The sequence below is a fragment of the Panthera tigris genome, chromosome B1 (genome assembly GCF_018350195.1).
Source record: "Panthera tigris isolate Pti1 chromosome B1, P.tigris_Pti1_mat1.1, whole genome shotgun sequence".
NCBI classification, from domain to species: domain Eukaryota; kingdom Metazoa; phylum Chordata; class Mammalia; order Carnivora; family Felidae; genus Panthera; species Panthera tigris.
The window spans coordinates 34463189-34489294 of NC_056663.1; the positions used below are offsets into that span (position 1 = coordinate 34463189).

The 26106-nt window shown below is 43.3% G+C and overlaps 1 protein-coding gene across 1 annotated transcript; it reads left to right on the plus strand.

The window, feature by feature from the left end:
- The first annotated feature begins 6429 nt into the window (after positions 1-6429).
- On the plus strand, positions 6430-9751 carry LOC102950328 (proteasome maturation protein-like). The gene is given in 4 exon segments (XM_042984736.1): positions 6430-6510; positions 6775-6836; positions 9006-9294; positions 9297-9751. Coding segments are annotated over 4 exon segments (711 nt in total). The 3' UTR covers positions 9576-9751.
- Positions 9752-26106: the final 16355 nt, after the last annotated feature.

The following is a 26106-nucleotide window of genomic DNA, read 5'->3' on the forward strand; positions in this document are numbered from 1 at the left end:
ATATCTTGCTGTTACAAATAACTTGCAGGGCACCTGGGCGGTACAGTCGGTTAAGCAACCAACTCTTGATCTCAGCTCAGGTCATGATCTCACAGTTCGTGAGTTCAAGCCCCGCATCGGGCTCTGTGCTGTCAGTGTGGAGCCTGCTTGGGGTTCTCTCTCTCCCTCTCTTTCTGCCCCTCCCCTGTTCACATCCCATCTCTCTCAAAATAAATAAATAAACTTAAAAAAATTAAAAAATAATAACTGGGCAAGAATGAGTCCAGGAGAAGCTTGTCACAATGGTCATTCTGCATGTAGATCTGAAAAGCAAATTCTCAGAAGTAGATTTGTAATTCTGATGGATATTGTGTGTCTGTGGCGACTTTTTATTTTGGAATCACTTTAGATTTCTAGAGAAGTTACAAAGATAACAGAGTTCCCCTGTTCCTAACAATACTCCATATTTTTTACATACAGACATTGAAAATTTTTTATGTATCAACTCTATCCATCTTTGGCTTGTTGTACCAACTTTTGCAGGAAAAAAAAAACTATCTTGTTGACTTATTTTTCAGTTGCCTCTTTTACACTGAATTCTTTAATTCATCTGAATTTATTTTGGTATAAGATATGGAGAGTGATACCTCACTATTTAAGAATTTAATTTTTCCTTTTTTATGAGTATTTCCAAATATCCTAGCATCTTTCATTGGCTAATTCTTCCCTTAATCTTGGTATGCAATTCCGCTTTTATTATATGTGAAATGTTTATTCATACTTGAGTTTATTTGTGGACTTTCTATTCTGTTACACTGATCTGCTTTTTAGCATTGGTACTTTGGGGACAATTTGATACTTTAATTAACAATTTTTTTTATTGGTGTTTTTAGCTGATATTCTTGGGTTCCTAGGGAAGCCATTATGTTTGCTTTGTGTTTCTTAATAGTGGTAATTTTGTCTCCTTTTTAAAGAATATTTGTTGTGGTGCCTGGCTGGCTCAGTCAGTGGACCATGCAACTCTTGATCTTGGGGCTGTAAGTTTGAGCCCCATGTTGGGTGTAGAGATTACTTAAAAAAATAAAATATTTAAAAAGAAAGAAAGAGGGGCACCTGGGTGGCTCAGTCGGTTGGGCATCCGACTTCAGCTCAGGTCATGATCTCGCGGTCCGTGAGTTCGAGCCCTGCGTCGGGCTCTGTGCTAACCGCTCAAGAGCCTGGAGCCTGTTACGGATTCTGTGTCTCCCTCTCTCTCTGACCTTCCCCCATTCATACTCTCTCTCTGTCTCAAAAATAAATAAACATTAAAAAAAAAGAAAAGAAAGAGTATTTATTGCTCTTACTTTCATCCCTTGTTTTATTCCATTGGCCAGAAATGAGAAGGTAGAAAAAACATGGAATCAAGTGTACAAACACCGGGGCTTCACCTCAGAAGGAAAGAAGGCCCCTTTCCTTGGGGGCAACAAGGAAGGACAAATAGGTTCAGAGAAGTAGCAAATGAGAAAGCAGGGAGTTGAAGCCCTTCTCCTATGATGGTTCATATCTCTGTGGAGTGGGAGGCAAGACTGTCTTCTTAGAGAGTGTGGACGGTGAGGTAAAGGAAGAGGATGATTGAACGTTCTGGGGAGGATGGCAGGGGCATAAGTGTTCTCAGGTTAAGAGCCAGGTTTTAGTTAAAGATGACATGATAGAAGCAACGAAGTGAGAAGAGACGGGACATAAGAGCATGTGTTCTAAACGGGCACTGTAGAAATCTTTAGGAGTGAGAGATGCCGTAGAAGTTTGGGGCATGGAAAAGAGGCTCCCACCACTATGGGCATGAGAGCATCGGAGAGGGTAAGTGGTCAGGGAAGTCTCCAACTGGGACCCGGCCAAGGATGACAGGGCTATGAGACATGGACATGTTAGTTGGTGCAAAGTTTCCAAAAGGAGCAAGGTCAGAGTCCCAAGGTGTACAGGCAAGTGTGGAGCTGGAGAGGGGTTGCCGCAACAGGAATTGGTTATTCTTCTAAGGGGGTCCCCATCCAGGAGGCTCGCAAGCGATAAGTCCCTCTTTGTGTGTTAAAATTCAGCAACCCAAGGACTTCCAGGGCTGGCCAAAATGCAGTGTGCTCACTACAGTCTTTCTACTCTACTGATTACAACAAAAATTCTAGACAAAATAGAAAAAGCAAATACCTGAGGGCTCTGAAAAGGAAATCGTATCGGGCAGATTGGGGAGGGAAGTCCAGACTTAAATGACAGTGACTTTACCGGGTTTTTGTTTGCTCTGTTTTGTTTTCTCCTTCGTCCCCTGGCTTTGACCTGAGGGTAGTCAGAGTTGCTTAAGCTGCACAGCAGGTACAGTTAGCAGAAGTTCTGAGAGAAATCCCCTTTTTCTGGCCATCAGACCAGGTAAAAGGGCCCCGTGGCCCAGAAAGGGTGGAAGAAACTCTCATTGCTTTCACTTTCTTCTTTCCCTCTCTTTCCTACCCTCATTGCAGAGACAGGACTGGTATGGACAAGAAAACTGGAGAAAGAAGCTTTTCTGATCCTAAGATTGGGACCAAAAAAAGTAGGAACAATCCCTACTATTATCTCCTCTCTTTTCTCTTGCCACGTTTCCCTTACGGTGGCCCCATGACATAGAACTGTGAGCCAGCACAGACGCACTGGGAAGGGGTATACTAAAACTCTTAGAGACACCTATATTTCTGAGCTACACATGTCTGGAACAGACCAAAAGAAATGAAAAAGCTTTTAGAACTGAACTATGACATAGACACTAAGTACCAGACTAAACTCTGAGGAGCATATGCATGGGGAAGAGTCACACAGCACAGCAAAGGCTTTGAATAGCAAACTAACGTTGGACCCATCACCTGAAGTAGTTGAAAGTGAACTTACGGTCTGAACATAATCAGGTTGGTTACCCGTTGAAACAAAATAAATGTTCTTCAGGGGATTTTAATAGGACTCAGAGTCTCACAATGTAACATTTAAAGTGTTCAGAATACAATCTGAAATTACCCAACATGCCAACAATCAGGAAAATATGGCAAATTCTTAAGAAAATATAATTAATGGATGCCAATCCTCAAATGATTGAAATGTTAGAATGATCAGACAAAAACTTGAAAGCAGTCTCATAACTATACTTCATGAGATACAGGTATACAGGTTTGAAAAGAACATAAGATAGACATTCTGTCAGAGGAAAAAACCCACTTTTTTAAAAGCCGGAAAGTTTTAGTGTAGGACTAAAAGAAAATAATATCTGAAACAAAGAATTCACTGGATGGGCTCAATAGCAGAATAAAGATGACAAAGGAAAAAGTGAGTAAACATGAAAATAAATCAATAGTAATTTTCTGATCTTAACAGAAAACATTTTAAAACAAACAAATTGAGCTTTAGGTACTTATGGGATATTAAAAGTTCTACATGTAAATCATTGGAATCTCAGAATGAGGGGAGATCAATGCAGAAACAATATTTGAAGAAATAAGGGTGAAAAATTTCTAGATTTTGTGAAAGATATATATTTACACATTCAAAAACATCAGTGGGGGTGCCTGGGTGTCTCAGTCGGCTAAGCGTCCGACTTTGGCTCAGGTCATGATCTCACAGTTTGTGAGTTCGAGCCCCGCTTCGGGCTCTGTGCTGACAGCTCAGGGCCTGGAGCCTGCTTTGGATTCTGTGTCTCCCTCTCTCTGCCCCTCCCCAACTCATGATCTGTTTCTCTCTCTCTCTCTCTTTCTCTCTCTCTCTCTCTCTCAAAAATAAACATTAAAAAATTTCTTAAAAAAAAAATCAGTGAATCCCAAGCAAGACGAAGACGAACTCGATGAAAACCAACAAATCATAATCAAATGGACAAAAACAAAATACCAAAAAAAAAAAAAAATCTTGAAAACAGCCAGAGAAAATGGCATATTGTGTATATGAGACACGAGTCAATGACTGCAGATATCTCACTAGGAACCACGGAGGCCAGAAGACAAGGGAACAGAGAAATGTTCAAAGAGAAGAATTGTCAACCAGGCTTTATGTACATTGAATATATCCCTCAAAGCAAAATAGAGACATTTTCAAATGAAGGAAAACTAAGAATTTGTCACCAGAGGATCTGCTCCACAAGAAATGCTAAAGGAAGTTCTTCCAACTGAAGGGAAATGATAGTGGGGCGCTTGGGTGGCTCCGTCAGTTGAGCTTCCAACTTTGGCTCAGGTCATGATCTTGCGGTCCGTGAGTTCGAGCCCCGCGTCGGGCTCTGTGCTGACAGCTCGGACCCTGGAGCCTGTTTCGGGTTCTGTGTCTCCCTCTCTCTCTGCCCGTCCCCCACTCACACTCTGTCTTCTCTGTCTCTCTCTTTCAAAACATAAATAAACATCGAAAAAAATGACTGTGAAGGGAAATGATATTAAAGGGAAACCTAGAACTTTGGAAATGAAAAAAAGATGAAGAGCCACAGAAATTCTAAAAATCTAGATAAACAGACTATTTTTCTTGTCTTCAGTTCTTAAAAATATGTATGATCACTGACAGCAAAAACCATTTCATATTGTTCAGTGCAACCGGAATTGGTGGGGATAGAAATGATGCAGCTCTTTGAGAGAACCATCCAACAGTTTCTTCGAAAGTCAACCATATGTGTACCACAAACCCCAGCAATCCTGTTCCAAAATATTTACCCTAGGGAAATGAAAACTGTTGAGTATGTAAAAATAATGTGTTGAGTGGTTTTATTTCTAATCACCAAAAACTAAAAGCAATCCAAATGTCCTTCAATTGGCAAGTGGATACAGGAAGCACAGTACAGCCATACGGTAGACAATAGTCTACAATTTATATGACATTCTGGAAAACGCAAAACTGGAGAGATGAAGAAGTGTGTCAAGGGTTAGGGGTGGAGGGAGAAGTCGAATGACAAAAGGGCAGCACAAGGGAATTTGGGGGAGCGATGGAACTCTTCTGTAGCTTGATCATGATGGTGATTACAGGACTCTATGCATTTCTCAAAACTCGGAACGGAACACCAAGACATTTCATCATCCTTTATGTAAAGTTGTAAATACATTAAAAAAAATTTAGCAGTCTGTTAATGCCTTCTATTTCTAATGTCTCTCCCTTAAGTCAACATACATATTTCTAAAAGCTGAATGCAGATTGGACTCTTGTAAATTTAAATATTTAAAAATTCACTAAGGGAGCTCCCTTTCAATAAGAATCTTAGTGTGAAATCTTCTGCAAAGTAAACTTGGTAATCTGATACTCAGTATTATCTATGGGAACCAAAGTTCTGAGTTTCATCATCTGATTAAAGGGAGGTAAGTGTGTAACACCAAGTCCATCAACAGATGAATGGATAAAGAAGATGTGGTATATACATCCAATGGAGTATTACTCAGCAATCAAAAAGAATGAAATCTTGCCATTTGCAACTACATGGATGGAACTGGAGGGTATTCTGCTAAGCAAAATTAGTCAGTCAGAGAAAGACAAATATCCTATGACTTCAGTCATATGAGGACTTTAAGATACAATACGGATGAACATAAGGGAAGGGAAGCAAAAATAATACAAAAGCAGGGAGGGGGACAAAACAGAAGAGCCTCATAAATATGGAGAACAAACTGAGGGTGGCTGGAGAGTTGTGGGAGGGGGGATGGGCTAAATGGGTAAGGGGCACTAAGGAATCTACTCCTGAAATCATTGTGGCACTATATACTAACTAACTTGGATGTAAATTAAAAAAATAAATAAGTTTTTAAGAAATATGTAACACCAATATTTTTCAGGATCTTCTTTCTTTCTCTATAGTTCTGACCAAGAGTGGGTTGGGTGAGTTATTCTCATAGCCTTTCCCAATGTCACGACTGGAAGAAAGAGTCAGAGCGCACTCAGGCAGTTCATAGTCCCCCAGGACCTGCCACTGGAGAAACCCATGCTGTCTAACTTACGAAAGAGGACACCAGAAGGAGGGGCCCGGGGGGCCCAGGGGGCCAGGACTCGTCCTTTGTCAAACGGTGCTTGCAGCCAAAGGTCACTGGGGCCTGAGCCCCATTGAGCCGGATCACGGCCACATCCCTGCTCTCACTGTGCCAGCTTCAGAACGCCCAGATATCAAGTGCAAACAGCAACACCATGAGAAGGAGGAAGTCCCCTTTGTCTCAGCTTGGTGGTTAGTGATGTATGTCAGAGATGACACCTGTTCAACAAACCAGGTAAACTTTGCGCACCTTGTTCTGGCTGCCTTCGAGCCTCACAGTTAGCTCAGGTGCTCTGCCCTCCCATTGCACATCCTGGTCACATTTGCTCGGGTCTCACTTTCCCAAGCTGTGTTTCAGGTTCAGTGGTCTTCCAAAAAACTCGGACAACTCTGCCTTTGCCCCCACTTGGAAAGTGTTCCTCACTTGGTTCAACAACTTCCTGAAAAAACAATGGATGCAAATCTCATTGTTACCAATCATGGAGCACGAGAAATGCCTAGGGGAGTTCCCTATAGAGCAAGCCCAGTGTGGCTCCTTCTACAAATTGAAGTCTCCTTTTGTAAAGGAGCGAATCCACCCCTCTACACACACACACACACACACACACACACCCCAATTTCTCTAGCTACTAAATCCTTACTGGCACCAAGTGGGGTTTTTATCTGGTGGGGAGTCTCATGGTCACTCTCCTGGCTTCTTAAACTTACCTATGATTTAATACAGTGATTCTGGGAGGCATAAGCCTGAATTGAACTGCTGGATATGAAAACCACTCCCGGGAGCTCCAAGCTCCTGGCGGAAGTATTTCTTCTTCTCTCTGCAGCACACAGCTGCTGCTGCTGGTCTCCTGGCCCCGTCCAGCAGCACCCACTTCCACAGAAGAAGGTAGTGGCATAACGAAGGAGGGCATACTAAGTAAAGCGTGCAGGTAGTAAATAAGAAGACACCGATTGTAATATAAATGCCCTCTCATGGAACCAAAACACAACTAGAGTTTATTTTCTTTTTCTGGGGCTCTCACTCCAACTGGAAGGGGTAAGTGAACACAGCTAAAACGTTAAAATAAAGTCCAGTGTAAGTCCAATTTAATTCGTTAATCACCTTATCATTGACAAGCCAAAGAGTATCCGCTACAAAGGAAGGTCCAACCCATTCCTCATCTTGTTCCGGGCTCACCCTATGCTATCTGATCTACCCATTGAAGGGGGGTAACAGGTCAGGAGGGCTCATTAACATCCGCAGACCCTGCTTCATCTGGCTGCCGAGCCAGGCTCATCCTTAAAGACCCCGTGACTGCACCAGCCGTAGGAGCAGACCGGCTTGAACACCTTTATAGGCCGGACTTCCTGTGTCCTCATCCTACATCGAATCGAACATTTTAAATTTACCCACGTCCCACACTATATAGGACTTCCACATGGTCACACAAGAGCTAGAAGCAGTTAACTCATTGATATAATGTTTTATAGACATTTAATGAAGCAGCCACTTTTGAGTTGGTGTTTTTCTGTTCACAGTTTGAAACGAACACATTTCTTTTTGGGTTCCAAACATTCCCACTGTGCCCTACAAAGCTGGTCCTCTGAACGCAGTGTGTTTAATGCAGACAATGGCCTTGCACAGAGGAACACAGAAATGGCAGTGCTGGGCCAAATATGTGGTATGTCCAGCTCAAGATGTCTTCACCAACCATGGGCCAAAATGTTTGAAATGAGGAAGACATCAGATTTCTAATACCTACTGGCCGTCAGTTTAATTTATATGATCTATTCCGTTTTTCACAACACTCTTTTGTGTTTAGAATTATCATCCTCCTGTAAAGAGAGGGAAAATAAAGCCCAAAAGTCCTTAGTGACTTGTCCAAGGTCCCAAGGCCACAGAGCAGACTTTTGAACCCAGGGCGCATGGCCCCCAAATCCAGTTTCTAACTGAGTCCCATCTCCTGCAGAAAGTCACAGCTTGTCCTTCCTGACATTTAAAGTTAGAGAAGTGTTGCCAATTTTAATGAGTACTTAATACTCTGTCCTTCGGAGGTCTGCTTACATTGTTTAAAAGCTAAGTCATTCATCTTTTTCCTGTCTTTATCTTTTTGTCCAAAATGACTTTGTTATGCTCTAAAAGGTACTCCTAATACAAGTGTTGTTTGTTTTTGTTTTGTTTTGTTTTGTTTTGTTTTGTTTTGTTTTGTTTTAAGGGGCTGGATTCCAATCACCTTCTCTTCTCTCAGCCTTACCTCTTATGAGGAATTTCTCCACTGGATGCTTACATCACACACCATCTGTTGAACTCATTTGTCACTTGGACCCCAGGGGTCTTATGTTTCTTGCTGTCTCCCTTAGCAGGGGGTCTAGTGGTAAGTTAGCCCTGGTTTCCAATTCCCTCTGCAAAGCTAACCAGTTATGTCACCTTAGGAAAGTCACCCAACTTCCAAGTCTATTTATAACACGGAAACAATAGTTACCCTGCTTAGCTAAAGATGAGAAAGCAAGCCGATGCATATGTAAGTGCTTTGCAATCTAGAAAGTACTATGCACGCATGCAGGGTGGGTGATTAGCCAAAAGTATTGCTGACTGACACTGATAGGAAAAGCAGGTTCCTGGGGTCGTTTGCCAAACTGAGAAAGTTCATAGACTGTAACAATTTGACTACTACTGTGCTGGGCTTCCCAAGATCACAGCAGGTGAGTCAGCTATGATGCAACAGCCAGGTCAGTAATTGGGTCCCAGGAGAGCAAGGAAAAAATGTCAGGCGGTTGCACCCTTGTGAGACCCTTGTGAGCCTCCTGGCCCTCCCAAGAAATGAGATTGGAACTCAACCCCTGAATGGTACTGTCTGATTGCCAAGCACCTAGAATGTTCTGAGAGGTATTGCCAACACTCAGGCACCTTGCCCTCAGCGCTTACCTTAAGAAGGCATCACAGGTGCAAACACAGATGCCAATACACTAAGAGGGCATTTTGCCGAATCCTTTCTGAAAGCCCCACATTGTCTGAATGAAGAAAGGACTAACGCACGATGAAAATTGGAGGAAATTGAGACAGGGGACCTGACAGGGAAGGAGGCTCCTCGGCCAGAAGGAAGGGACAGGAAGGGAAAAATCAGATTCTCCAACTAGTAAATCTGGGCTTAACAATTCACCAGGAAAAAGTGAGCAGTGGGGCCGGGCTGAGAGGCTGTTCACAGAGCAAGTTGAAGATAAATGCCAGAGGATTTGGATCTCTGCTAAAGGACAGTATTCCAGTCACTGAACTCTCAGCAAGTGGACCTTTGGAAAGTCATGATCATCTTCGAAAAGGTCTTCCTTGTGTGAAAAGTGAACTTTTGCCTCGTCATCCTCTTGAGTGATCAGGAAAAGAAATTTCCAGCTCAACCAAGATAAAATGAATTTTTCCACCCTGAGGATCATCCAGGGTCTGTTTGCTCTGCTCGAATTACAAACGGAATTCCAGGCAATGCAGCAGGTTCAGCGTCTTCCATTTCCTCCAAGCTCACACCTTTCACTGGATATTTTGAGGGGTAATGATGAGACTGTCGGATTTGAAGATATTCTTCATGACCCGTCACAAGGTGAACTAATGGGAGAGCCACACTTGATGGTGGAATCTAAACTGGGTTTACTGTAACCTGTTGGGCTGTGCATGAAAATAGAGGGACGGCACCCCTTGTTTATAGTCATCTTGTTACTATGATTTGATGCACACAATATTAAAAGTACTGACACACGAGAAAAAAAAAAATTCACCAGGAAAATGTTTGCAATGGAAAAAGAAGTCCCTCCGCAGCCTGACTCCAAATAAAAGCATTGTCACCACCTGTAATAGAATCGCGAGCAAAGAAAGCCACCTGGGCTCAAGGCCCAACACAGCCACACCCCAGTCTGCCCCCCAGTCTAAAACCCATCTCTTTGGGTGGCTCAGTCGGTTGAGCGTCTGACTTCGGCTCGGGTCATGATCTCACAGCTCTGTGGGTTCAAGCCCCACGTCGGACTCTGTGCTGACGGTTTGGAGCCTGGAGCTGCTTCGGATTCTGTGTCTCCCTCTCTCTCTGCCCCTAGCGCACTTGCGTTCTGTCTCTGTCTCTCTCAAAAATAAATAAACATTAAAAAAACCTGAAAAATATATAAATAAAATAAATAAAACCCATCTCCTTGCCCTAGTCTACCTTCTACTCCAGCCAAGCAGCCCTCTTTTGGCTCTTTTCCAAACCTGCAGCTCCAGCTCACCATGGTCCCAGGTCTCCTAGAATGGCCTTCCCTTGACCCGTCCCCCTCAAAGCCAGTGTGCCCCCCAGTGGACAGTGGAAGAAAGAAAAGCAGCCAAGGACGCATTATAAACCTCACACCCACGGGGACCCTCTGAGGAACCATGGAGTGCGTGCCGAGCGTTGTCCTAATAAAGAGGAGAGGCTGGGGCCTGTGGCCAAGGAGTCCTGTCTCCTTGGAGGCTTCAACTCCCCCACCTTGGTCCTCCAGGCCATACCTGTCACAGCCGAGTGAGCGTCTTCAGCTTCAGAGAAAGCCCCGAGGTAGCTAAGGGTTGCCTCTTTTTTGGTACCATGCATCCCAGGTCATAAGATCTGCCACAATGAGCATGAGTGTGCTTTCCCTATGCAACTAGACTGCAAGCTCCTTGAGCGCAAAGGTCCTAAAAGGGGAATAAAAATGATGTAAATGGTTCTGACTGTAAATTAACATGATCTTGACTAAAAAACTTTGAGATCGTTTCCTCTTTGTTGTTTTAACTTGATGGCATTTTACCAGTTTTTTACGCCTATGCTCTCATTGAAAAAATAAAACCCTTGGACCATGTATGGCAAAAACATCAGGGCAAAAACATCATGCATGTGTCTATTACTGCCTTTGGGCTGTAATAAGACAGAAAGAGAAGTGGGGAAATCTTACTTTGGTCTATCAGATTCTTGCTAACTCTCACTTTGCCCCTCCTTCAATACGCAGGGTCAGAGCAGAGGGCCAAGTGACCTTGGGCAAGTCATTTCACCTCTCTGAGCCTCAACTTCCCCATCTGTAAAGCAGAGATACTAACTGCGCTGACATCACAGGGATATTGTCAGTATTAAACGTGCTGGTGTTTGAAAAGACGCTTGGTAAACTGGAAAAGGCTATTCAAATATCGGGCATGATTGGAGCAGGCCTTACTAAGGGACCCTGGTGTGATCAGCCAGGTGGGTGGCTTCCTGCTCTGAAAGACCCAGTCAGGCTCTATACCACCTAAGTAAGGCCAGGTGTCCCATATTGCCTGGTATTGTTATGTACATAGGCACCAGGGGTCTTTCTCGGTGTCCTCTCCATGTCCCGCTGCGTACTTTGCATTTCGATAGTCCATTAAAAATGGTTCTCAACATCCCCCTGGAGAAGGCACAGCCCTCAGCAGGGCCCCAGTGGTCGTGCTGACTCCCCAAGTCGCAACACACATCCCCACCTTGACTTTCTCCATCCGACCTATGCTCATAGTTTAGAGTCAGCTTCACTCCAACTCTTCCATGAAACACTTTTCGGGCTTCTTCGCCCAAGCATTCCATAAGTTTTGTTGTTGTTTTTGGTTGGTTGGTTGGTTTTGAGCACCTACTAGGCGTTAGTACTGTGAGAGGTAAAGGGGGAGCAATGGTGAACCTATCAGGCTTGATCCCTCCCCTCGTGGATCCAGAGACCTTACTCATAATAATGGTCTGGAACGTAGACAGTTGGTCTTGTGAGTTTTTCCTTTACGGTTATTTCTTGCATGTAGCTTGAAAGGTAGATTTGAGTAGGCCTTTTTCATACCCTCCTTCTCATAAGCAAAACGGTATGTGTGTGGCACATATGTCAAAATACTTCGTGCCTCCTCTCTTGGCTGAAAGGCAAAGAAAGACATGGGGAAAGTTCCCAATCTACGATAGGTACTCAACCCAATGATCAATTGCACAACTTTTAAATGCAGGAGCACACCTTGATTCAGATACGACTTACCAGATAAAAAAAAGGTTTGCTTCGAGGCCCCTAGACAAACATAAGTTAATGCAATTTCCTTTAGAGATGCTGCCATTTGAAAAATGTTCTGGTACAATAAGCTTCCAGAAGCTGAGCCAGAGGCGGGTTTCCAGTGTGAGGGGTGAGAGGAGATGTGGGATTCCTGCATTAATGAAAATCAGATGCCACCTTGTGGCCAGAAATAAAAATTCAAGAATTCCGTTGGGCAAAAGAACGGATTGCTCTGGGAATCAAATACAGAATTGCATTCTCCAAGAAATCTGCTCTGTCCCAGTAGGGCTAGTGTGTTCCCACATTAACCCTCAAAGCACTTCTTTGCTCTAATCTATGATGTCTTACAGCCACAGTGCTTAACCATACACATCTGACAACTGCAAGCCTCCTAAAGCCCTCCTGCTGGGCTGTTATTTATTTTCTATTATTATCATTATTTTTTTAATCGAGCTGGCTGTCACCTCACCCAAACTCCAGTGTTGATTAACCCCTGAAAAACTCTCAGGGAAATTCTGGGATCTGAGGAGTAAAGATGACACAGAAGATATTTTCAAGGATATTAGGTGAAAGACAATTTTGTGAGCAAATAAAATTTTAGTAACAAGGGAACGAACGCTTTGCTAAAAGTTGTCTACATAGGAAGCAATTTTTAAATGTTTTATAATTTATAATATTTATTTTTTGTGATGCTTTATAAATTAAATATGTACATTTTGTGACATTATTTTAAATTATTTTTCTTTTGTAAAATTGATCGTTTGTGATGGTCTTTAGCCACCTATAAGTGACTGATTGTGACAGCATTGCAAAGTTCAGAATTTCTCTAAACTAAGAATTATTCTATAGAAAAAATCAATATAAGATAATCATGCCTTGTTGCAAATATCATTTGGATGACTTTTTTAAGTTTAGAAATGTGTCAATTACAGGGGCACCTGAGTGGCTCAGTCAGTTAAGCGTCCGACTTCGCCTCAGGTCATAAGCTCCTAGTTCGTGAGTTTGAGCCTCATGTTGGGCTCAGTGCTAACAGCTCAGAGCCTGGAGCCTGCTTCGGATTCTGTGTCTCCCTCTCCCTCTGCCCCTTTCCCACTCACACTGTGTCTCTGTTTCCCTGTCTGTCTGTCTCTCTCTCTCAAAAATAAAGAAACATTTAAAAAATTGAAAAAGAAATGCACCAATTACACTGTCAGAGACTGTCAGAGTAGATCAAAAACAAGACTCAATTGTGTGTTGTCTACAAGCAACCCACTTTACATATACACATAGAGATTAAAAGTAAACAGATGGAGAAAGATATACTGTGCAAAATTAATCAAAAGAATAAAGAAATAGCTATATTAACTTCAGGCAGCCAGGACTTCAGAGCAAGGAAAGTTATCAGTCATAAAGAGGGGCATTACAAAATGATTAAAGGATCAGTCTTCCAAGAAGAGAAAACAATCCTTAATGTATATGTACCTAACAACAGAGCATCAAAGTACATAAGGCAAAAACTGAAAACGACAGGAGAGATAGATAAATCCCCTACTACAGTTCGCGGCTTCAGTACCCCTCTACCAGAAATAGATCTAGCAAGCAGAAAATCAGTAAGGACATAGTTGAACTCAACAACACCATCAACTGGATATAATGTACATCTATAGACTAGTTCAGCCAACAACAACAGAATGCACATTCTTCTCAAGCTCACATAGAACATTTACCTAAAGTAGAACACATCCTGGGCCATAAAGCACATTTTCACAGAACTGTAAGAACAGAAATCACACAATGTCTGCTCTCAGACCATAGTGGAATTACCTTAGAAATCAATTACAGAAAGATAGCTGGAAAATACTTGGAGGTTAGACAACACATTTCTAAATAACACATGGGCCAAAGAAGAAACGCAAGAGAAATTTTAAAATATTTTGAACTAAATGAAGATTAATTAAAACAATTTATCAAAATTTGTGAGATGGAGTTACAAGAGATCTTATTATACAACATCTGATAAAAGTTTCCATTCAGATAGAGCTGAAAGAAAGTTAGAAGAAATTTATCTTCCTCGTGGCTCTGGGAGGCCCTGCCTGCCAGATCTTAGCTATAGCAGGAGTTGGCACCCTTCACAAGGTGGCTGATTCTCACAAAGGGCATCATGAGCAGGATGATGCTGGGGCTTTTCCAAGGGGCTCTGCAGACCAGAGAGCGGGAGCAGAACAGATAGAAACAGGACACACCACACCATGGACCTCTCTGATGCAGGACAGAAACTCCACAAAGGCAATGTGCTTCCCAAAGACTTCTACAATGACCACCACACCCCAGTCAGGCACTACTCACTACCTATGATGCAAAAGTTCTCATCACAACCGCTGAGCCTCTGATAACACTAAATCATTACTGAGTGCTTAAGAAGTATTCCAAACTTGAAACTCCTAATTTCCCATTGCATCACATTTTCCTCCCTTTTCCCCAGCTTTATTGAGGTATGTTCAGCAAATAAAAATTGTATATATTTAAGGTGAAAAAAAGTAATGGGATGCAGCAAAAGCAGTGTCTAGGGGGAAATTTATAGCACTGGATGCATCTATTAGAAATAAAGAAACTTCTAAAACCAATCATCTAAGTTTCTACCTTAGGAAACTAAAAAAATAAGAGCAAATTAAATCCAAAGTAAGCAGAAAAAAAGAAATAATAAAAATTAAAGTATAATTCAATGAAATAAACAAATCAATAAATAAGAATAGATGAAACTAAAAGCTAGTTCTTTGGAAATTAAGTCTCTAACCAGGTCAACTAAGAAAAAGAGAGAGGGCATAGATTACTAATATCGTAAAAGAAAGAGGAACATCACTACAGATCCCATGGACATTAAAAGAATAATAAAGCATTACTATGAAAAACTGCATCTCCATAAATTTGATAACCTAGATAAAATGGGCCATTTCCTTGAAAGACACAATCTACCAAAACCCACACAAGAAGAAATAGACTATTTGAATAGACCAAATCTACCAAAGAAATTAAATCAATAATTAATAACTTTCCAAAACAAAAAATACCAGATCCAGGTGGGATTGCTAGTGAATTTAACCAAACATTTAAGGAATAAATTAAACCAGTTCTCTACCATCTCTCCTAGAAGATAGAAGCAGAGGGAATTTGGGGCGCCTGGGTGGCTCAGTCGGTTAAGCATCCGACTTCGGCTCAGGTCATGATCTCACTGTCCGTGAGTTTGAGCCCCGCGTCGGGCTCTGTGCTGACAGCTCAGAGCCTGGAGCCTGTTTCAGATTCTGTGTCTCCCTCTCTCTCTGACCCTCCCCCGTTCATGCTCTGTCTCTCCCTGTCTCAAAAATAAATAAAAAACGTTAAAAAAAAATTTAAAAAAAAAAAGAAGCAGAGGGAATTCTTCCTAATTCATTCTATGATGCCAATAGTACCCTAATACTAAAACCAGACAAAGATATCACAAGAAAGGAAACTACAGATTAATGTCTCTCATGAACATAGATGCAAAAATCCTCAACAAAAGTTTAGAAAATAAAATCCAATAATGTATAAAAATAATTATAAACCATGACCAAGCTGGTTCAACATGTGAAAATCAATTAATGTAATATATCATATTACCAGGCTAAAAAAGAAAAATCCCACTGATCATATCAATAGATGCAGAAAAAGCATTTGAAAAAATCCAACATTCATTTGTAATAAAAACTCTCAGTCAACAAGGAATAGAGGGGAACTTCCTCCACTTAATGAAGAATATCTACAAAAACCCTCCAGCTAATCTCATAATTAATGGTGAGAAACCTGAAGCTTTCCCAATAAGATCAGGATCAAGGCAAAGATGTCTCCTACCACCACTCCTTTATAATATTGTGCTGGAAGTCCTAGCTAATGCAATAAGAGAAGAAAAAGAAATAAAAGCTACACTGATTGGGAAGGAAGGAATAAAAGTGTCTATGTTCACAGATGATGTTACTGCTTGTGCAAGAAATCTGAAAGAATTGATTTTTTAAAACTCCTGGAACTAATAAGTGAGAGAAAGGTTGCAGGGATACATGGTTAATATACAAAAGTCCATCACCTCCCTATATACCAGCAATGAAAAAAAAGGAATCTGAAATTCAAAACACAATATCATTTACATTAGCAACCCCCAAAATGAAATACTTAGGCCTAAATCTAACAAAATATGTACAAGACCTATCTGAGTTAAACTACAAAACTCTGATGAAAGAAATCAGAGAATTGAATAAGTGGAAGGATATTCTATATTCATGGATAGGAGGATTCAATACTGTTAAGATGTCAGCTTTTCCCAATGTGATCTATAGATTCAATGCAATTTCAATCAAAATCCCAAGAAGTTATTTTGTGATATCAACATACTAATTCTGAAGTTCATAGAGACAGGCAAAACCCCAGAATAGCCAATTCAGTATTCAAGAAGAAAGAACAAAGCCAAATGATTGACATGACAAGATTTACTATAAAGCTACAGTAATCAAGACAATGTAGTATTGATGAAAGAATACGCAAGTAGATCAATGAAATGGAATAGGGAGCCCAGAAACAAAACCATTTAAATATAGTCAACTGATCTTTGGCAAAAGCACAAAGGCAGTACAATGGAAAAAAAAAAAGACAGTCTGTTCAAAATGGTACTAGAACAACTGGACATCCATATGCCCCAAAAGTTATCTAGACACAGACTATACACCCCACCCTTCACAAAAATTAACTCAAAATGGATCATAGGCCTAAATATAAAATGCAAAACTTGGAAAACTCCTCCAAGGTTACATAGGAGAAAACCTAGATGACACTGGGTTTGATGATGACTTTTCAGATGTGACACCAAAGGCACAATCCATGAAATCGTCAATAAACTGGACTTTATTAAAATTAAAAATTTCTGCTCTGAGAAGGATGCTTTGAAGAGAATGAAAAGACTAGTCATTGACTGGGAGAAAATATTTCAAAAGACATATCTGACAAATGACTGTTATTCAAAATATACAAAGAGCCCACACAATTCAACAATGAGAAAATAAACAGCCCAGTTAAGAAATAGCCCTCAGACCTTAACAGCTCACCAAAAAAAAAAAGATATACAGATAGCAAACAAGTGTATGAAGAGACGCTCCAGATCATGCCATCAGAGAAGTGCAAATTAAGAAGAGGTACAAATACACACCCATTAAAATGGCCAAGATCCAGAACACTGACAAGGATGTAAAGCAGCAGCAACTCTCCTTCAGTGGTGGGAATGCAAAATGGTACAGCTGCTTTGGAGGACAGCTGGGTGGTTCCTCACAAAACGAAACATACTCTTACCAAACAATCCAGCAGTCACGTTCTTTTCAAACCAAAAGAGTGAAAAACTATTTCTTTTATTTTTTCAGTTTATTTATTTATTTTGAGAGAGAAAGCGCGAGTGGGGGAGGGGCAGAGAGAGAAACTAGGGGGGGGAGAGAGAATCCCAAGCAGGCTCCATGGTGCCAGCACAGTGAGATCATGACCTGAGCTGAAACCAAGAATCAGACGCTTAACCGACTGAGCCAATCAGGTGCCCGTGAAGTTATTTCTACACAGAAAACTGCACACGATGTTTATAGCGGCTTTATTTGAATCAGCCAAGATGTCTTTCAGTTGGTGAATGGATACATAAACTGGGGCACTCCAGACAATGGAGTATTATTCAGCATTAAAAAGAATGAGACATCAAAGCCATGCAAATAAATGGAGGAAACTTACATGTATATGAACTAAGTGAAAGAAGCCTCTCTGAAAAGGCTACACACTTGACTCCAAGTATAGGACATTGTAAAAAACGGCAAACTATGGGAACAGTAAATAGATCAGTAGTTGCCAGGGGTTAGGGGAAGGGAGGGATAAACAGGCAGAGCACACCAGATTTTAGACCAACAAAACTACCCCACATGATACTATAACAATGGACACACGTCATTATGTCTGTCCAAACCCATGCGCAACACCAAACACGAACCCTGATGTAAATAAACTGAAGTCTTTGGGAGATATTGATGTGTCAGTGTAGGTTCATCAGTTGTAACAAATGCACCACTCTGGTGGGATGTTAATAATGAGGGAGGCTGTGCATGGGCAGGGGCAGGTGGTAGATGAAACTCTGTCCCTTCCTCACAATTTTACTGTGAACCTAAAACTATTCTAAAAAATTAAGTATATAGATACATAAAATTGTAAGTTTAAACGTATAGCCTCTGCAATAAAAAAGAAGCCACAGAAAACCCACATGGTGCCTTCCTAGTCATACACTAGGTGAAAACAAGGGTATGACTACTATCACATTCCCCAAGCTGCAGGCACTTGATACATTATGACCTATTTTGTTTCAAGCATTGTGCTGAGCCTAGAGTTCAACACACAGCAACAGTCCTCAGAATTTAGGTAGACATATACGCAATTAAATTATTTAATTCCAGTTGTCCAGAGATGTAGCCATTGAAAGCATATGAAAGAGAAGGATGCGAAGTACACTGACATCCATCCTTTTCCGACACCAAGTTCCTGGATTTCTGTATTTTATTTGTACAGGAAATGAGAAGCAAATGGTGGTAAAGAAAAATGATAATGAATGATTCTTTATGGCAGGTGGGCTAAAAGGTCGGTGAAGATCCTCTTTCCAATCTCATATAAAAAGCATGTAATCATACTTTAATTACAGACTTAGAGACTGCTTAGAGCCTATATTATATGAATATAAGCTGTTGCAGCTTAAGGAACTATTACAGGACATCTGGCCCAACCCTTTCATTTTGCAGATGAGGAAACTGTAGACCGGAGAGATTAAATGATTTGCCCAAAGCCCCTCAAGATTGCCCAACCAGTCAGCGACCTGCAGGACTGGTGTCCAGGCCTTTACACATGCTGACCCATCTACTGTGTGCACAATGGTTAAAATGCACCAGACCAAATAAATTACCTCATTATAGCAACAAATAAAATTAACCGCGTATTAGCATTCACTAGAAGATAATTGTATGCTTTTCACATATGTTTTTTTTAACTTGCTGATCTTAAAAACAAAAGAGTTCTAGAGGCCAAGGTGGAAACTCAAGACAGCTTCATAAACACAAAGGTTTTGATCTAAGTCATACCAGCAAAAAGTAATCTCTTCAAAATAGGAAGCTGGATCAGATGAAGCATGACAGTAAGACTCTAAGAACATTTGCATATGAGTGCTCTTGGCAACCCTCCCTCATTGGAACACCACCATGAGGCTTAGAACCTCAGGTTCCATTCTGTGTGAAGGAAGTTTTTCTCCCATGCGAATAATGGGCTTAGGGTCTGGTATAGTCTTTCCATCTAGAATATTCTTTTTTCCTGGCTGCTCCTCTCAGTATGATTGCTGTTTCAATACCATGAACCATGAACCCCTTAATGTATAATTTAACCAGATTAAGAGATGAAGTCATACACATACAAGTGCCTGAAGATTGTGAATTGACCATAAAGTTTCACTATTATGGACGTAAACTAAACCATGAATAGGATCATTGGAAATGCTAGAAAATAAGCAAGAACCAAAGGAAGCTGTTGGCACTTGGGTCTTACCAGCTTCTAGGCTGGTGATGTTTTTTCAGTCTTGGGCCCAAGGCAACTGAACAAAAAGGACATTGCCTTCAATCCTTGGGTATTTTTGTTGCCTGGGACTCTCATGATTGGAAGTACATACCATAAAGCGGTACTCCTTAAAACCTCGTGAAGCCCAGTGCTACACAAAATTAGGGCATTATGGGTTTTTCAGTAAAGTTTGTACATTATTTTATTACAAATATTACATTTGTAATATTACAATTAGGGAAAGGGAGAGAATTTGCTGAAATATTTCACTCATGTGGTTACATTAAGCTCAGAATATGAATCTTGGGATAATATTTGTCCCCTGTCAACCTAAGCTAAAGGCATCCACCAAGAAAATATTCTCACTATTCAGCAGAAAGCCGGAATCCACTTCCACAAATCCATAGACAGATGAGAGCATATGTTCACAGTATTACTCTTCATTTCTTCTTCTTAAGCTACCTCTTCCCTAAAGGCAGCCACCACAAGGGCCAGTATGACAATAATGAGGAACCCAGATATCCACGGTGCCTCCCTCTGTGGCTCTGGGCCTCATGAAGCTTCAGCTACGTTCTGCTTCATTCAGGAAGAGCTTTCAGCAGTGAGTCCTTCACAACAAGAGAAATTAATGAGGACTCGAAAGCAATGACAGGCTTCAATGGCCATGGGTCAAGGACAAAAAACACTGCCAGTATCATCTGGATTTATATTTTTTCTTCTCATAGAGGAGTTTCAGTAAACAGTGAACACAGGCTGGGCTGTCCCTCCTACTATGGCACATGTGTTCTCTTAGCCCATGGTTCCCCCCAGTTTCCCCACCAACAATGGAAAACGCAAGGTCATGACTGCCACGGGTAAATAAGAACATAAGCAAAGAGCTTCCTTACGAAGCTTTGTCAACAGAAACCTGGAATTCTCAAGTGTCACCTCATATCCACATGTTCACCAAAGAAAGCACACATGTTCTCCCAAATAATATTACTTTTAGGAGGCAAGGCTAGAAAAGTAAGCTTGGAATTATTCTCAAATTGTATACACATACTGGGGGGTCCGAATTTTAAGTGTCTGGCTGGAGACCCTTCATGAATTTTCCTTCCTTCCCACTAAACTACTAGGATAGCCCGAATGTTCTGCAAATCATTTAACTTCTTGATAGATATCCAATTTGTTTCCAGCTTTTGACTTTCATGAATAATCCTGGGAAGTGCATTTTAGTGTCCTTCTCTGCTTATCACCTTGGGAGGCTACTGGAATTTTTTTTTTTTTTACATTTACTCATTTTTGAGAGACGGAGACAAAGCATGAGTTGGGGAGGGGCAGAAAGAGAGGGAGACACAGAATCCGATGCAGCCTCCAGGCTCTGAGCTGTCAGTACAGAACTGACTCGAGGCTCGAACTCATGATATGAGATCATGACTGGAGCTGAAGTCGGATGCTCAGCTGACTGAGCCACCCAGGTGCCCCATGGCTACTGGAATATTATGGCAGATACATTAGGAACGGCGGTGGGAGGGAAAGCAGCTGAACTGCAAAGGTGGGGTTTAGAAGGGAACCAGAAAAGGCAAAAGTAAGGAGGGGAAAACAAACCAAGGACAAAGAGAACAAGAGCAAGGAGAAAAATCTGGGAATTTTTAAAAATGGTTTTAGCTATTTTCACATTACAAAGAAGCAGGTAGAACCGATGACCCCTCCCCCTTCTTGGAAGCCTCACCTCTTGGCAACCTTCATCATGTTCTGACCACTCCAGTGTCTCCCAGTTCCTATTTCTCTCATGATTACATTTATTTTTTTTAATGTTTTATTTTTGAGAAAAAGAGTGCAAGCCGGGGAGGGGCAGAGACGGGGGAGGGACAGAGGATCTAAAGTGGGCTCCGTGCTGACAGCAGTGAGCGTGATGTGGGGCTGGAACTCCCAAACCGTGAGATCATGACCTGAACCAAAGTCGGACGCTCAACCAATGGAGCCACCCAGGTGCCCCTATTTCTCTCATCATTAAATATGAGCATTCCACAATGTTCTTGTTCTCTCTCCGGGCTCTCATCTGTGTGCATGGCTTCTTCAGCCATCATACCCCTTCAGGTAATGGTCGAATCCTTAGCCCCGGTTCCAATTTTTCTCCTGAGCACTGTAATTAATTCTGAGTAGGTATCTCCACCTCCGATGTCCCACAGGCCTTCCAAACTCAACAGGACTTCAGAAGCTTGCTAAATACAATTAACAATGATGGCTGCTCTTATGCAGAATGGGGGAAATGTTAGTTTGGGGGGCTACGGAGACAAGAGTGAATGAACAGCAGTCTCAGTTCTCATGGGGCACCCATTCCGGACAGACGGTAACAAAAGTGCAAAGTGAGGTAGGCCCCAGCGCTCTAGGCCAGGTGCTGATGAGAAAGAGAGAGATCACACTTGATACAAGAATCAGGATGGACCTCAATGGGGTAGTAAGTGCCATCTTCAGGGCACCTTAAAGATAGGACTTGGATGGGCAGAGAAGGGAAGTGGGGAAGAAGCAGGAGAGGGAGGAGGACACTCCAATGAGAACAAAGTTCTGGAAACACTGACCTGTTCAGGAGATTGAGACCTAGGATCTCAAACATCCATCCTGCTCTCCTATCCCGTTTCTCTTTACTCCTTTACACAGGAAGCTAAATCGGACACTGGCATATGTTGGGGAGCCTATTCTTAAGTTCAACAGGCCACAGGGAACCCTCAAAGGTTTTGAGCAAGTGAGTAGCATGGTAAGCCTCTGGCAGCAGGAGAAAGGAGTCTCTTGGGGCTGGGGAACAAGTACTAAGATCTGAGAGATCTCCAGTAGGCAGCTGGACATTGGGATCTGGAGTTCAGGAGAGAAGTCGGGGTGCTATATCCCATATCTGGGAGTCATCTTTCCAGAGGGCCCAGCTGAAGCCGTGAAAGCAGGCCAGCACCAAACAGGGATGGAGAGACAGGAGGCCCAAAGGCAGAAGCTTCCCGAGTAGCCATCCCTAGGTGGCCTAGAAAGGAACTGAAGCTGGTAAGGGGAGCCAGAGATGCTAGTAAAGGTGGGTGGCCGGGAGGAAGGCAGGGAAACAGAAGCCAAGAGAGGGAAGCTAAAGAAGCAGCTGTTAGCCAAGAGCTCGGAGCTCCGGTGTCGCGCATGCCCAAGGAGAACCAGGACTAGGAGAGCCGGATGGATGTCGAGACAAGGCACCAGCTCGGCCACCACCTGATATTTCTCCCAGCCAGTTCTCCCTCTCGACACCACCCCTGCTCTCAGACAGCAAGTCCTCGTTCTCATCTTGCCCTACAGTCATGCACCTCCCAAGCCCCGCTGATTCCACACTTACCCTCTCATCAGCTGCGCACACTCTGTCCCAGTCGCCCTTGCCTTTTCCCTTCACTATCCCTCTTCTGGGCAATTTCACGGTGGCACCAAAGCGACCGTCTCCTGGCCTCCCCAGTATTCCTTCTCCACTCCATCCTCTCCACTTCCTCCAGATGACTCTTCCTAAAGCCGAGCTCATGGTGTCCTCTGCTCCAAGACCCTTCGTGGCTCCCCGTTACCTACTGACGAAAGGTCAAAGCTGACGGCAGTCAAAGCTCCTATTTGCAATTTACCACTAGGGCACCCTGCACAATGCTCAGATGGCTGCAAACTCAGCTGCTTTCCCTACTTGTCCTCATGATTCTTAAGCCACTCACCGCATTCTGCAATCGACCGAAGACAACTCTTCATTTCCCTGAGAGCAGTACTAGCACTCCCTGCTCCCGGAGGTCGTGTCTCTCTCTTGTACAACTCTGGGCTTGCGACATTCTTCTCTGTTTGTTCATTAAGGTCCCTCTTGTGGGTAGTACTGGCGTCTCTCCCGGAAGGGGCAGCTGACCAACTGGAGGCCACGGGAACTCAGACGGAAAGGAGACGTAGGCCCAGCAGGAAAGGGAACCCCCTTCCCTTCATGGCTTTTCTTGGGCTGGAGTGTGAGGAGTGTGGAGGTGCTGGAGAGGACTCCTGAGTGGTGAAGACGGCCTCTGCCACAGGAGGAACCGAGGGGCCAGCACTAGAAGGCACGCAGGCTGAGCATGACAAGTTTATCTCCTTCCCTTCTCTCGGCACACGTTTACTAAAACACCTGCCACGTGCCAAGAGCTGCGTGCCAGCCGTGGTGGGCTGGGAAGAAAAAGCCCTGATTCATAGCATTTGCCTATTTCTGTGGCTAAACATTCCTACCATTGCCGATTTCAAGCTAGCAACGTGACAGTACCGAAGGCGAAGCTGGGAAGAAACGCACTGTACATCACTGGTGGGGACACAGCCGTGAGTAAGAGGCTCAAGTAAGCCGCGGTCGTGGAGTCTGGTCTAACGGCATCTCGTTTCTGTTTTACTTCCACGTCTTCCCTTATACTCTATGAGTTCAGGCCGGAGAGGGCGGAAGCCGCATCTCACGCTTGGCTATTTTCCCCACAGCACCAGGCACAGTGCCCTGCTCGAGGGACACACTGCAGACTGGGCGGCAGATGGACGTCGTGGGGCAGGGAGAGGATTGTCTGCCGAATGGATCCGCATGAGCTGCAAACGCATACCGGCCGTACCTGCCCCCTATCCCAGCGGAGTGCAATCACCCACCAGCCACGGGTGAACTTCGAGTTGGCCTTCGGTAAGATTACACAGCTGCAAGTTTATCTCACACCTTCTGCGCCCTGTGGCCCCTCTTCCCAGCTCCTGCACCCTTGGCCATGGCTGGTTCTCAGGCCTGCCCTCAGTTGGGACTCTCGTCCCTCGCCAAGGCCTTTGGTGGTGAGGCTGCGAGTAGGTTCCCTGACCTTGAAACCGTGTGAACAGTCAAGACGCGTCCCTGGCTTTTCAAAGGGGTCTGACACCTCTCTCCACTCTCTCCTACCTCCAGAAAGGGTTTAGTTCTCCGGCTTAACCTACGATGTGTAGGAACTACGTGTGGATTCTGGTCACTTTTGGGTCTTCCAGGAAGACGGGAGGTGGGGAGGTGCATGTATCAGGTACCCGGGCTGAGAGAGAGAGACAAAGAGAGACACACACATACCAGGTACAAGGGCAGAGAGAGAAACAGGCACACGCCAGGTACCAAGGTGGTGCATACCATGTTCTTGCAGCCTGTCACCCTCACACTCCCACACCAGGAAAGAAAACTGCCACCCTCTCCAGCATGGAGAGCAAAGCCAGAGGCAGCTCTTCGCCCTGGCCCCGACATCATAATGTGACCGTCCCTGGGCCAGCCAACGTGGTAATCTGTTTCCATTTCTCTTCTATTGCAATGTTTATTTATTTTTGAGAAAGAAACCCAAGATCCAAAGCAGGCTTCAGGATCTGAGCTGTCAGCACAGAGCTTGACGTGGGGCTCGAACCCACGAGCAGCGAGATGATGACCTGAGCTGAAGTTGGACGTTTAACCGACTGAGCCACCCAGCAACCCTGATCTGCCTCCATTTCTAAGCGAGCGGAAATGGCACTTTCTCTCACAGCCATGGGTCCAGTTTTTAATGAGCGGGGCTGGACGAGGCACCAGCCCCATGGATTAGGCTCCTTCTCTCCATCCATTCTCCTCTTTTTTCAATATTCCCACCACAGAGCCCACAACACTTCAAAGGTCAAGACTTTTATTTTCTCTAGCTCCAGTGTCACCACCGTAGCAGCAAGCCCGAAATATCCCCACGCATGAACGTACATTTGTCCCTGCTCCGAGGAGCTGGCAACACGTGCAGCAGAAACTCTGCTATCTCCTTCAGGCATTTAGGAAACGACACCTGCTCACTCTCACACATGGTGCATCTCACAGGTCAGAAGCAGCAGTACCTTCACCCGCAACAGACACGACCATCCTTAAGTGAAGTTAAATAAAACCTTCCTAGCGTAACAATGGGTTGGAGATGCAGCATTAGGGGGACGTTGGAGGACAGGGCTTGGAGTAAGGCATCATCGTTAAAAAAAAAAAAAAAAAAAAAAAAAAAAACAGAAACATAAACATAAAACACACAGAAGGATGCAGGCTAGTCAGTCGCTAGATTCGATCCAAAGGTAAGAAGACGTAGTCCTGGATTGAAGCTTTATAGCATCTGAAAAAAATCAACTTTTTAATTCTAAGATAACGCTCTGGTCTACAAATGATTGCATCTCAAGTCACGTTCTGGGCTTTAGCGTTCACACCCATGTGCACGCACAGTTATCGAGCACTGTACTCAAGTGGCATTGCCTGAGTACAATGTCCAAGCACAGGCCGTGATCACCTGAAGGTGGTCGTCACTGGGGTGCAGCGAGAACTTTTTCCTATTTACTTCTCAATGTCAAAGTCACAGTCTGCACGGGGCAACAATACAAACTCTGGAGCCCAGGGCAAGAAGGAAAGTCAGTTCCCGCAAAATGCAGCCCACTTATATTTGTTTAGTGCTTCACAACCTTCAAAACTCAGAAACATGGCTTATCCAGCCTCACAAAGACGCAGTGGGGAAGGCACCATTTCCTAGCCAATCCACGTGTACGGTGAGGACAGCCACGGGCCGACTTTCCAGCTCAGCCCCCAGAGCGCTCAAACTCCCTTCCTGCCTCTCCTTGCATCCCAAGGAGATCTC